This window comes from Protomyctophum parallelum (assembly GCF_964188405.1).
Source record: "Protomyctophum parallelum genome assembly, chromosome: 21".
Classification (NCBI taxonomy): domain Eukaryota; kingdom Metazoa; phylum Chordata; class Actinopteri; order Myctophiformes; family Myctophidae; genus Protomyctophum; species Protomyctophum parallelum.
This window is the reverse complement of record NC_139713.1, coordinates 36,669,721-36,683,647: the sequence shown is the minus strand read 5'-3', so window position 1 is coordinate 36,683,647 and position 13,927 is coordinate 36,669,721. Positions and strand designations below refer to the sequence as shown.

Here is a 13,927-nt window from a genome sequence, read left to right as displayed (position 1 = left end):
TGGATTCTACTTTAGCATTATTGTTATTTTGTTTTACTTTGGAAACTACGCCAAGCAAAGCCCAAGAGCCACGTGTAGTCCGCAGAATAAGATCAGCGTGCACTGCGGTGCTGCGCGTATATGCAGATTCAACAGGAGACGTGCAGTGTTGAGAAATGCGCTGGTGTTACGCGTCGTGCAGCGTCTGTGTGGTTTTTTTTTTGTTGACGCTTGGCTCGTCGACTAGAGATTATGTCACGTTCATAAAAAACGTCCTTCCTTAGGTACGCATGCATTCACATTGGAACGATCCGTATCTGAATACACTTCAACGGTCCAGAGACCCGCCCCCCCCATGCGGTCCCGGGGACGGTTGGGCGATCCGCTCCCGGGAACGGTACGCATCATTCACACTACCACAACATCTTCGAAGTGGTCCCGAGTGCGCACCCGGGACCATAGTGTGAATTGCCCCTAAATCGACATATGACCTGATTTGGGCAAAGGGTTCAGCCCGATCCGACTACCATGCACTTCTTATAAAATGATGAAAGTGAAATACACCCAAACTCCTGGGGGACTCCGGGGGCAACGAAGCATAAACTGTAGGCTTTAATTGGTTAAGAAGGCATCCAAGTGATTCAAAGTCAACATTAAACGAAGGATTAATTGCGATGGGCTACATCTGTGGTAGCGTTTTGTCATGCTCCCCACGCCGTGCGCTGTCTTCCAGCTGAGCGGGCAGGTCGCTCAGCCAGGAGGCAGCACTCAGTCCCCAGTGAACTCACGTTGACGAGGCTCTCTTTCTGTGCCAGCTGAGCTCTGAGATCAGCGCCTCCTTGGTGAGCCTCCTGGGCTGCAGTGGCACCGTGCTTCTCCGTGGTGGCGAGCCGCTGCTGCGTTTCACACAGCTGCCTTCTCAGCTCAGACAGCATGAGGTTGTAGTGCTCCGCAGACTCCTGGGGGAAAACGAGAACAACGCAAGGAGGGTGAAAACAAGGTTGACTTGAGTGTGTAGATCAGGGCCGGGTGCCCACACTTTTTTTTACTTTGGTGCGTCAACGAGACGCACTTGGAATGGGAAATAGAGGGAGTAAATGGAATTGGTAGGTTTGTTTTGTATATAACTTTTTGTTTTCAAGAGTGTTGTGCACAAACATAAGTAGCATTACAAAGTACTGCATTGTGTGTGGGTTTGAGCTGACAAGCCCTTTTTATTGTCACTAAGTAAGTCACCTTAATTCAAATGGCAGATGCCAAAATATTTTTTTTCTTTTTTGTTTGTTTAGTTTAGTTACATAATTAGTAGTTTGTGTGTAAATAAACAGTGTGCGGCGCTGCCGTCGCGCTGGCGTCTCAGGAGGGAGAGTGGCCGCCGGGGAACTAGAAGGTAGCATCCCCAGCTCTCCTGTGGCTCCTGTTGAGCAGGTTGGTGACGTGTGAATATGTGTAAATGAGTGACTGTAATGCACATTGTAAAGCAGGATATAGATGCAAAAGAATATACATTAACCACTTTCAACCGGCCATCCTTATTTTAGGAACGTCCTCATAGGAAACATGGACAGGAATTGTCAACATTAAAGTACTATTGCCGTGGTTAAATTTACCTTGAGGAGTTGGTCTTTGCTGCCGATGGTTTTCAGCAGTCCTTCTACGGCACTCTCGTTATCGGCAACCAGCCTCTCTCTGACCTTCACAGCCTCAGCCAGCATAGCCTCCGTCACCTTTAACCTTTGACCCATCTGTTCAGCAAGGTCACGGGCCTGTGTCTGTGACTGGCTCAGCATCGCTGAAGACATTTCCTGGATATGGACAAGGAGGGAAGATTAAGAAGCAAGCCGTCAGCCATTCTTCACCTATAAAGCAGTGTTGAAATTGAGAACAAATATTGATTTTAGTTTACTATTCAAAGTCTTTTTTCAATCCTTGAGTTTGAAAGCAGTTTCCCTCGAAAACCGAGAGTCAGGAAGTGAATTATCGCTATTTAACGGGTCCCGCGAATGCTATTTAATTCACCCAAAACATACATTTTGTAACCGGAGATCATATCATTTAGACTTTAGAGAAATCAGGCGCAAATCAAGCTTGTTTGGAGCCAAAAAGAAGAATCAGAGATATTATTAAAAACTGCGTTCCCATAGACAGCATAAGCCAGCTGAACACTATTGTGATTGTGATTTAAATTAGTTTATTTATGTATTAGTTGTACTAGTTAAATAGTTGAAAAACCCCAAACTAAATTGTTCTTTAACCTCCATGTCCTTGGTCTTTCCCTGTAAGGAGAGCTGTAGTTGGTTGATGATGGAGTCTTTCTCCCTTAGCGCTCGGTTCAGGTTCTCCTCCACATCTTGCTTGGCTCTTTGGAGGTTCTTCAGTGTATTGACAAGGTGCTGCAACTCCACATCCTTCTCCTTGATCAGACTGTCAAAACTCTGGTGAAAGAGAGAAAGTTGAAGACAGAGAAGACGCATGGGTAGGAAGTTGGACCTTGTGACATAAAGTCAGACTTGGGACGAAACCGGCTTTGTAAAAAGTTGTTTTAAGAGGGGAAACAATTCTGTGTAAACGAATCTGGGTTAAAATTGCAATTGCATACTTTGAAACACTACTACATACAATATGATTATTGACAGGAAATAATTGCTGCTAGTGTGCGTTTTGTTTGTGTGCATGAGTCCAAGTTGCTGGAATCTTAAATGTACAACACAACACTCACTTGGATATTGTACAGCGGAGTTTATCTTGATGCTATATCAATGTGACGCTTCTGTGGAGATGCACTCATGGCAACGCCATGCCATGTTGCATTTCACACTAACACACAGATATCACAATACAGTATTTCATCTTGACAATAGATAGTCATGTTTTTATATTGTGAAATTTCCCTGCACAATATTTAATGCCCCCCTTAATACATTGTACTGAAGAAAATATGAAATATTCTGGTCTCCGCTCACATTGATGGTTTCCTCATTGTGAGAGAGCAGATTGTTGAGTCTCTCCAGGTCTCTCTCCTTCTCCCTCAGACACAGCTGGAGCTGGTGGATCTCGTTGTCCTTCTCCTCGATGGCAGCAAACTTGTCATCCAGAGCTTGCTGTAGGAGAACAGAGGAACATCAGCATCAAAGAGAAGCTATTTGGGGGAGGCAATGGGACGGATAACAGCTGTGAGGTGCAGACATGCCTCTAGAGCCTTCTCCTTCTCCTTCAAGCGTTCCCGAAGTTTGGAGAGCGCGACATCGTTTCCTCCTGGGACCTTGCTGTGCTCAACGTCTCTGAGCAGGTTCATGTACTCCTGAAAATGTACAGATAAATACAAAAACAAAAAGGAAAGGGAAACGCAATGTTAAAAGCCCTATAAATATACTAATTATATTAAAATGGAGTTTACCTGGTACTGCTGTACATATCTGCCAAACCACAAAAAAGCTCCAGAACTTATTTCCATTGTTGTCCTTTGAGTGTAAATGTGTTTAAGCCAGTAAGCCAATTACTCATAACTGCTACAGAGTATAAAACGAGTCATTTCCGATTATGTTTTTGAAACTGCCGGTACAAAGTACAGTATATGGAGGTAAGGTGGTATAACTGTCTACATCACTAACTTTGGAAAAGTAATTGACCAATAGATATTTGTGTACCAACTTGTTTACAATACTAGGAACATAAACATTTAAACGTGTGATACTCTCTCCTCCACTCTGAGCCACTTGAGGCTAATAAAATGAGCAAGGAAAAAGCTTGTTCAGGTATATGGTAGGTCATGTTTCACATCGATATCTACCGATCTATCATGTTATGTCACCTGCAACTGCTGTTCCTTTGCAGTCAGACTGGAGGTCAGGCGCTGGATGGTAACCTCCTGGGCCTGTAGAGTTCTCTTGTTCTGGTCTAGAAGTTCCTGGTAATGCTGCTCCAGAGAACTCTTCTCCTCCCCAATCTCCCCGCCCAGCTTCTTCAACTGGTTCTGCATGTCCTGGACACAACAACATGTAGTTAGATATTATTTTAGCATACCTGAAAACACCACCCAATTCTTGCAGGATATTAGTTATATTTAACTCTTTCTCATGGCCCGATAGGTGATTTCATGCACAAACTACCCAGCCTGATTCACTGAGTCACTACACCCTGGTCCGCTTTCTGCTGAAAACGGATTAAACAGTTAACCCTCTAAGACATCCATATTCTCTCTGCCGCGCGCACGACGCGCATGTATACTCGTCTCATTCAGTAGTGAAAACAGAAAAAGAGTATATTTTAGATGTAGACTTTTGATGACCTTTTGTATTTCATAGTTTATTATGAGCTATGAATTAAACAAATTAATTGAAGTAAAGATTTGTCCTTTTATTTGCACATCCTTTATTCTATCTTTATATTCATCTATAGTGTGGGGTTATATGGGGCGAGGGGAGAACCTCCCTCTTTATCACAGCCTGATGTTGGCAGATATGATTTTAAGTAACCATCATTTAATCATGACATAACTAAAGCTGTTTAATGACATTTGTTCTGTTGAAAATATGTCTTCTTATTTCTTTTGTATCTGAAAGTACTTGTCAAAGCACTCCCTTGGCCAAGTACACGTACACTGGAATTAACCCATTTTGGGCGAGAACCCCTTTTGGTGTTAGCATTATGTTATGCTTTAGCTATTGAAAAATAGCAGATCTACAAGCTCACCGAGTGGCGCACTACGAGCTTGTAGGTCTGCTATTTTTGAAAAATCGAAGAACGACTGACATAGAAACATAGCTTTTTCAGAAAACTGTCAGGATGTAGAAGACATTTTTAGAATCTGATCCCAGGTCAAAATGGGTTTAATGCCGTCAGACTTACATTAAGTGCTTTGTCTCCTTTCTTCTTCAGCTGCTGAAGGTCTTCCAGCTCCAACTCCAGCTGCTCCTTGGCTTGCTGCAGGTCCTGCAGCTCCTGTTCCCTCCTGGCCAGGGAGCGCTGCAGCTTCTGCTGCAGGTCAGCCAGCTCCTGCTCCCTCCTGGCCAGGGAGCGCTGCAGCTTCTGGGCCCACATCGTTGCGTTGTGGTGCTCCCCCTGGAGCTCTGCCAGCCTGCTCTGGTTCTCCATCAGCATCGTCTGCTGCTCCTCTGCTCCCTGCGCTCAAAAGAATTGGATATTATTTATCATGAAATATTGTCAAGGTGTCTGTGAATGTGACACATCAATGTCAAAGTCATACGATTTGTCACACACGTTACCGCAGTGAAATTTGTTCTCCGCATTTGACCCATCTCTTGGAGCGGTGAGCCGCAGCCAAGGAGCGCTGAGCTGCAGCCAAGGAGCGCTGAGCTGCAGCCAAGGAGCGCTGAGCTGCAGCCAAGGAGCGCTGAGCTGCAGCGTGCGCCGCGCTCGGGTGTCAAGCAGGGAGGCACTGGGTCCCATTTTTACAGTCTTTGGTATGACCCTGCCGGGGATCGAACCCCCGACCTCCCAGTTTCAGGGCGGACACTCTAACCACAAGGCCACTGAGCTGGTCTGTTGTGTGTTGTGTCTCTATGACACATCGCTGTGTCATAGAGATGCACAATATAATCGGTTAGCGGTATCGGAATCAGCCATATCGGATCGGTCTCAAAATAATCCAGATTATTTTCACAGATATTGTTGACGCAATAATAATGTGGCCATCAATGGCTGAATTCTACATATAATTTGTGTACTCGTCTCATTCAGTAGTGAAAACAGACACTTGGAAAAAGAGTATATTTATTGATTGATTGAATAGGCTACTTTATGAACAGGCTTTGGGCCAAGCCCCTAGTGTCTAGCCTTGTTTCCATTGTGGTCCTCTGTATAATATCAGAAATCGGTATTGGCAGATACAGTATAACCCTGCAAATAATGGGAGATCGGATACCGTTCATAATTTCATAATCGTGTGCAACTGTACATGGTTTGAAACAGGAGAACCTGAAAGGGTTGAAAGGTAATAGACTGGCCTGGTATTTCTGCAGCTGAGCTTTGTGTGCCGCCTCCCTGGCCTTGGTCAGAGCTTCATCCCTGTCCTCAATTTCATGACACAGCTCTGAGATCTGTGGAACCACACAAAGCTCATGGATTAGTGTGATTCAAGGTTTAATAATAATATAAAAAAGGGAAGTAGTGGATAATTGCTAAACTATTTAGTAAACAGATATTTATAATAAATGTGCAATAAAGAGCATCCACTTGTACATGAAGTATAAATATATTAGTGCAAGTACAGTATGTGAACTAACATCAGCACATTAAGAAGAAGGGATGTTTACAGATTGGAGAGGGGGGCCTCATGCCTGAAGTGATTTATACTTGGTTGTGCAGCGTGACGCACATCTGAAAATAGCATTCCTACAAGCTCACAGCGCATCACATTGCATTGCATTTTGAGCTTGTAGATCTGCTATTTTCTGTGCACAACTCTGGCAGTGCACGCAACTCATTTAACCCATTATTAGATCTGAGGATGCATCTGTGTCACCTTACAGCCAAAATAATTTAAACTTTAGATCTACAAGTTCATAGCGCAGCACCGAGGGCCGCACTACGAGCTTGTAGATCTGCTATTTTTGAAAGATTGTGAAAACGGGTGCAAATCTTTGAATATATTCTTTTACAGCGAACGTCTTTAACTCATATCTTTGCATCTGGGGGGGGGGGGGGGGGGGGAACAACTTTTTTTCAGATGGGGTCGGTGGCCAATTACAAATAATGTTTGGGTCCTTGACATGAAACATGGGTTTTTCAGAAAACCGTCATGATTTAGAAGACATTTTGTAGAATCTGGTCTCAGGTCTTAATTGGTTAAATAAGACTTCAGGCTTATGGAATTATGTAACACAGCAAGAGGTCATGGCAGATAGTGATGAATTATCATGTCATAATTATCATAGTAAAGCTTGCAGGCAATTCAACTGTGGCTGTAATTGGTTACATATGTAGCCTACTGTTAATGGCCAAACATTGATTAATATTCCCATTATTAAAATATCCTCACCTCTTTTTCCTTTTCTTTGAGGACGTGAGTGAGCCCTTGTATGGTCTTATCCCGTTTCAGAGCATTTTTCTTCTCTGAACCGAGATCATTCTCCTTCTCCTCCAACTTACCAGACAGCGTCTGATTAATACAGAAATGTATACGATTTAAATGTACAATAATATTACAGTTAGACAATGGCAGCAATTTCAATTAACCCATTCTGACCGGGCACCCGTTTTGGTGTTAGCATCATGTTATGCTTTAGCTATTTAAAAATAGCAGATCTACAAGCTCATATCGCGCCACCGAGTGGCGCGATATGAGCTTGTAGGTCTGCTATTTTTTGAAAAATCGAAGAACGACTGACATTTTTAGAATCTGATCTCGGGTCAGAATGGGTTAATCAGACCAGTGTGTGTCCAGTGGAAAACTCGTATGAATCTGATCTCAGGTCAGAATGGGTTAAGACTATTTTCCTCCAAATACCTTGCTCTGGCTCTGTGCCTCCTCTAGTGTTGTTATCAGATTCTCATTGGTGCTTTTTATTTTGTTGAGCTCTTCATTTAGCATCTTACTGGTGGACTCCAACCGTCTGATCTCACTCTGCTTTTCAGGAAAAACAGAACACACAAATCACATAGAAAGAGATACATTTTCCAATAATACCTGCCACTCCGTGTTGAATCACTTAATTTAATCTATTGTATACTTCCGTCGTGCGATGGAGTTGCATAAAAACTGCCAATCTACAAGCTCACAACACGGTTTAAAGAAGAATGTTGCCTATAACGTCATGTCCAAAGCCGAGACGCCAGGATGAAAGTGTTCAAAGACACATAGCTAATAAACCTATTATGGGCTGTTGGGTTTGCCTCTCATAAATCTACCTCCACTCTGACATCAGAGTGTTCATCATCGAATTCCTCAGTGAGATCATGCAGGTCCAGGAACTCCCACTCTCCTGCTCTGTGTCTGAGCTTGGCCTGAACGTTGCGGCGGCTCGTGGGTATGTGCTCAGGAGGACCTGGCCAACGCAGGACAGGAATACGGCTCTCAGGAGGTGCAGAGATTCGCCGTCTGGAGACACAGCGCAGCGACTGAATCAGGTCAGAGATCACAGAGGGTCGTCTTGATGAGCTGCAGAGGAGGTTTCTGCCTGGATCGTTAGAGGCGCCGTCTCTAGCCACACACTTCCTGGTCTCCCGGGGCTGTCGTTTGGGTAAAGTCTGAGTGGCTGACGGGGCGTCGGAGGCTAAACCTCGATTGAGAGGCTGCAGGGATGTGGAGTGGCCTTTGAACGCAGGGTTTATAATGGTGCCCTTGCGGTGGATCAGGTAATGGTACGTGCTCTGGGAATGGTGGGGTGCTGCTTGGAGTCCAAGGGTCTTCACGGGGCCACCCAGCCTCGGCCCCGATCCACGCTTTTGACTCCTGAGTGCTGAACACCCTCGAAATGTCCCCTTAAACCCAATTCTGTCCAGATTTACGAACCTTCTGATACGATTTACCTTCTGCTGCTGCTGTCTTTCTGAGGCAAGCTGACCCACAGCCAATGGGAGAGAAACCAAGTCCCCATCTCCCGTTCCTGAAACCGGGTTGTTTTTGTAGTACAAGTGGAAGAGGCAATTTGTCAATTGTTTCTTTTCGGCCCGGAGCTTTTGGACGTGGGCGTTATGTTGGTCTTGCAGCCAACTGATGGTAACGTCACAGTCCATCACCTTGTCCAACTGATACACACACTTCCCACACAGGAACTCTCCACGTCCATCACGAGTTACTTCCCAGCCCAATACATGGGACAAGATCACCTGCAGCTTCCTCTTGGCAGCCGAGCTGAAGATCCAGCGGCACTGGCTGCCAATCAGTCGAACCCCACACACGCGACATGGTTCCCTCATCTCCTTGGACCACCCACTTACAGTACAAAAAATAGGTTCCAAAAAGTCTCCCCTCTCACATGCCAACTGTCCACTGTTTCCTGGTCACCCTGTCAGTCATGGAATAGCCGCCTAAATTATAATATTGTCTGCATGCGTCAGCGAGTGAGTGGAGAAGGACTGAGTTCGTACTGGCTAAGGACAGCACCATAAGCTGTAATAATCCCCACACCCACCTCTTTTCTACTCCATTTTCATGCATTCAATCAGGCCAAATCCCCTGGAACTGCTACAGTGATCTTTATTATGGCTGATGCCAGTGTCCATAATCCCCCTATAAACCCACATTAAGCGACAGAATTGTTTTGTTTACCCATGAATGGAGGTCCAGTCACGGACGGTTAACCGAAGGGCAAATGTTCAAAATCTTTCATTTGTTTTACAATCACAAATCATGAAACTGTTTTGCGAGTGGTTAAAGGGCCACTTCACCCCTTTTGCAACAAGATTTTATTGTAATGATTTTTAGGACAAGAAACACATTCCTGGGGTGTAAGGTGTGTTTTTAGATATTTTAGTCGTGACGCAAAATGTGTCATGAAAATATGGTCTCACTTCCTTCCTGGACTCCTTCCTTCCTTCCTGAACCCTAGTCAAACACACTGACTTGATTATTGTTCTGGCCATAGGGTGCAAATGTCATATTGTGTCACTGTTATCTACTACAAATACTATTAACATTGAGTGTCTGGAGTTTCTTCCAGCGGTGAAATGTCCCTTCAGGTGCCATGATCTGCCATCCTGGGCAGGTGGTGCAGAAGCTTCATTCAGCAGCATGCCAGCCTTCACCCTGCCTGGTGCATTCAGGTCATCACGCCAGACCCTCAATTGAGTTGATTGAGTTAGATTTCTTTTCTTCTGGTGAGATACCTTAACCCATTCTGACCTGAGATCAGATTCATACGAGGTTCCCGCCGGACACACGCTGGTCTGATTAACCCATTCTGACCTGAGATCAGATTCATACGAGGTTTCCGCCGGACACACACTGGTCTGATGAACCCATTCTGACCTGAGATCAGATTCTAAAAAATGTCAGTCGTTCTTCGATTTTTCAAAAATAGCAGACCTACAAGCTCGTATCGCGCCACTCGGTGGCGCGATATGAGCTTGTAGATCTGCTATTTTTCAATAGCTAAAGCATAACATGATGCCAACACCAAAATGGGTGCCCGGTCAGAATGGGTTAAGAGGGCCATTGCTGATGTCATCGCTAGGGACACATGCATCAGTAAGCAGGAACTGGGGATGGCAATGAAGGACCGGAAAGTCTGGCGTGGCATTGTGAAAATCCACGATCTCGACCGCGGTGGAAAAATGATGATGATGAAGAGGGCCAGACAATCAAGTGCTGTCTGGCCCTCTTTGGCCTCTCTATTTGGGGATTTTCTCCCTTTACCTCACTCGTACACTGTACTTACTGGGTCCTCACAGCCAGCACATACATGTTTGTGAATGCCATCTGTTTACCACACAGATGGCATTTGCTAATATGAGAGACATTGGCAGGTTGAACAGATTTCTCCCCACAACACAGATGATGACGACCATAAATAGCTCTCAACACAACTGTATTCTACCAGTTTGGTAATCCAGTCTTAATCACTTTCAACCTGGCGTCCTAGGCAAACATTTCCAAAATAGTAAAACATTTAGGAAATTTGCTACTATTTTGAGTAGATTATCTTTCTTACTATTCATTTCACAAACAATATATAGGATCACTCGGTCAGTATAGGGTTTAATAGGTGAACAGTGTGACCAGAGCCCAGTCACCAGCTTCAGCTGTTTTCACCCCTCTGTAAATCAGCATAAATCACTATGCCTCCAACCATTTTTTTTTCTCCAGAATCCTACGTAATGGGTTCCCATCCGACAACATGGCAGAGAGAGCGACAAAAGAAGCTCCCATTAGCTCTACAGAACACAAAATGCATTGTCAGACAGATTTAGGTTAGGGCAAATCACTATTGTGTGTGGTCAGCGCCAAGAGTGTATCAATCAAATTATGACACAAAAGAATAATTAATTACCTGATGGTCCCTTTGTGTCTTGTCCCCGTCACAGGTCATCTTATCCCTCAGGGCCTGTGGGGGGGGGGGGGGGGGGGGGGGGGAATAGACACATCAAATCCTATAAAAGCTGTATCAGCCCCAATTAATCACGGGCCACTGCAGGATAGATAAAGATCTGCTCTGACATCCTTGTCTGGCTTGACAAAGCCAATAACACACAGGAAAATAAATATGTCCATATATAAGTCAGTCTGAATATATTTCAAACGTATTATTCGGTGCATTTGTTTATATAGTGCCTTTATCCAAGGCGCTTTACAGAGATTGTGCATTACATACACCCATTCACACACTGATGCTGGAGGAAACCATACAAGGCACCAACCTGCACATCAGGCGCAATTAGGGGTTCAGAGTCTTGCTCAAGGACACTTCGACACTAACTCTGGGGGAGCCCGGGTTTGAACTGGGAACCTTGCGATTCCTATCCGGTCACTCTACCCCTGAGGCACTGCCGCCCCGATTCAACATATTTGCCTTTGTATACTGCAGTAGAAATAATAATTATAATAATAATGTTGTTGGGATATTTTCTACAGTACATTTGCATAGCCACATACACATGTGTTAGCCATCCTAACTATTTACCCACTCAGCTATGGCTGCAACTGTCAGAAAGTGCATCGTGCCAACTCGTCTAATGACATGGTGAGTTGAGTTGTTGACAATTTCAACACTCAGATTGGAATAGTCTAAAACAGAAGCTAAATGATGTACGTACCTGGAGTTCCTGGTCTTTCTCAGCAACCAGAGTGGAGAGTTGTCGGACATGATCAGAGGATGGTGCATCGGTGCCCTGATCAACACTATGCTTCTGTTCCATCCTAACTTGCTGCTTTTTTAAAGAGATCCTGAGCTGCTCGATGATACTGGGGTAAACAAAAAAAGGAGCTTCATTAACTAGTGATTCTCAACAGTTCTTTTCAAGGACCCCCAGTCTGACATTTTGTTATCTCTGGGACCCCAGTCTACACTGTAAAACCCTCAGTGTTAATTTAACTCTGAGAGTGTACAAAGATTGTTAATTTGTAGCAAATGATTTGATTCCATTTGCACTCTCTCTCTCTTGAGTTACAGATCTGTAAAGGTCGGGGGCCTGCTGGCCTAGTGGTCAAGGCGCATGCCACATACAGTATAGGCTCTGGCCCGCGTTGTGTGTTCAAGTCCCGTTCATGACGACCTTTGCTGCATGTCTCTCCCCTTTTCTCTCTCCTTCTTTCCTGTCTACTGTATCTTCACTTGAAACTATCAATAAAGGCAAAAAGCCAAAAACCAAAAACCCCAAAAAAAGGATCCGTAAAGGTCGATTTGGACCCCTGGTGGTCCCCGCACATGACATTGAGAACCAGTGCATTTAACCGCTTTCAACCTGACGTCAACGTTTCAAACCTTTCTGTATGACTATCAACAGGCCTTTAACCCAATTTGGGCGGGAACCCACCGAGTGGCGCGCTACGAGCTTGTAGGTCTGCTATTTTTGAAAAATCGAAGAACCACTGACATAGAAACATAGCTTTTTCAGAAAACTGTCAGGATGTAGAAGACATTTTTAGAATCTGATCTCAGGTCAGAATGCCTGGGTTAAGGTACATGGGGTGTCCTGTGGTCTTACTTGTCTTTGTCCTGCAGGGCCTGCTGGACATCGCGGTCTATGCTCGGGGCAAGACTGAGAGTACCAGATACACCCAGAGCCAGGAGCTGCTTCTCCATGTTCATGTTCTTCACTTTCCCCTGCTCAGCGATGGCGGCCATCTTCTCAACCTCCTGCTCTGCCGTTTGCAGTTGCTGCCAGAGAAAAGCAAAGACTAAATGAAACTACTCATGAAAACAGTGGTGAAACTTGGTGATTGTTTGCGTTAGTTCACAAATCACAACGTGTCTCATCATTGTGTCATGTTGTGAGCTTGTTGATCTGCTATTTGATCTTCACAAAACCGCCGCATTACGCAAATACATTAAGCATATCATCGATGTTGGGCGGAAACCATCAGTGTTTTTCGGGACGAGTATCGGAGCGAATGTCGGAGCACGGGAAGAAATAATCGACCTCACGTAATGTCAATCACGTTTGCACACTGCCGCCGAATATTGCATCGATTTGATCAGTTTTCGCAGCCGTCTTTCACATAGCTGTCATGGTCTTTCACCCTTTGAGCAGTGCCCCTTCTCTGCTTTGAAGTTGATCATCTCTATATAAATATAAAGTCTGAGTGGGTGTGAAAATAGGCAGGATGGATCCTATACAGTTATTACTTAATGACAGGCTCTTACTTTTCAATGGTTAAATAATTTAAAAAACCCACACAGACAGTCACTTCCAACCTGCTGTACCGATTTTGGGCATGTTTGTCAAGATTGCAGATAAAAGAAAAAACGAAATAGCATAGCAGATTGGCTTGTTTCATTACTGACACTGTCGTATGAAAAAAGAGGAAATATGGAGATACCAGGTTTTTGTACAACAGTAATGATATACATGGGTTATTTTTGAGAGTTTTCGCCTATATAGTCTCATTAGTCTGACATGTCCAAAATAGCGATGCCAGCATTGGGAAGACATCTGTGTCATTTTAGATTTTAGCTCAAAGGCCTGACAGGGGGGAGTTTCCCTGGTTGGACGTAGCGCATGGAAGGAACACGTTATTCCAACCAGTTCCTTTCCCCTCCATCAGGCGCCCCGGCTGGCCAGGGGGAGGCAGTTTAGTGACCAGGATTACTGCATGTTTTTTGTGAGGGTACCTACCCTAGGGGACACGGCGAGAACATGCAAACTCCACACAGAAAGGCCCTTTCGCCAACCCCGCCTTCGGGTATGGGCACTGATGACGCGGAGGAGGAAACACGCCGCCAGCACCCACAGCGTCCCGAGCGGGAATCGAACCCAGGACCTTCTAGCTGTGAGGCGACAGCACTACCAACTGTGCCACCGTGCCCCTAAGGCATTACGTTTTTAA

General features: G+C 44.8%; 1 protein-coding gene across 6 annotated transcripts in view; it reads right to left on the bottom strand.

The window, feature by feature from the left end:
- cdk5rap2 (CDK5 regulatory subunit associated protein 2) overlaps positions 1-13,927 on the bottom strand; it is a 59,199-nt gene that overhangs the window by 37,756 nt on the left and 7,516 nt on the right. For 5 of the 6 annotated variants that reach the window (XM_083793744.1, XM_083793740.1, XM_083793741.1 and 2 more), the window contains exons 7-19: positions 12,586-12,758; positions 11,695-11,842; positions 10,932-10,985; positions 7,448-7,567; positions 6,980-7,099; positions 5,942-6,038; positions 4,828-5,096; positions 3,791-3,961; positions 3,166-3,280; positions 2,943-3,076; positions 2,235-2,414; positions 1,590-1,784; positions 768-938 (exon numbers count right to left, since the gene is read on the bottom strand). In XM_083793744.1, coding sequence (XP_083649870.1) covers positions 768-938; positions 1,590-1,784; positions 2,235-2,414; positions 2,943-3,076; positions 3,166-3,280; positions 3,791-3,961; positions 4,828-5,096; positions 5,942-6,038; positions 6,980-7,099; positions 7,448-7,567; positions 10,932-10,985; positions 11,695-11,842; positions 12,586-12,758 — 1,947 coding nt within the window. The remainder of the gene's footprint in view (positions 1-767; positions 939-1,589; positions 1,785-2,234; positions 2,415-2,942; positions 3,077-3,165; positions 3,281-3,790; positions 3,962-4,827; positions 5,097-5,941; positions 6,039-6,979; positions 7,100-7,447; positions 7,568-10,931; positions 10,986-11,694; positions 11,843-12,585; positions 12,759-13,927) is intronic. The other variant, XM_083793742.1, reaches the window with a different exon arrangement.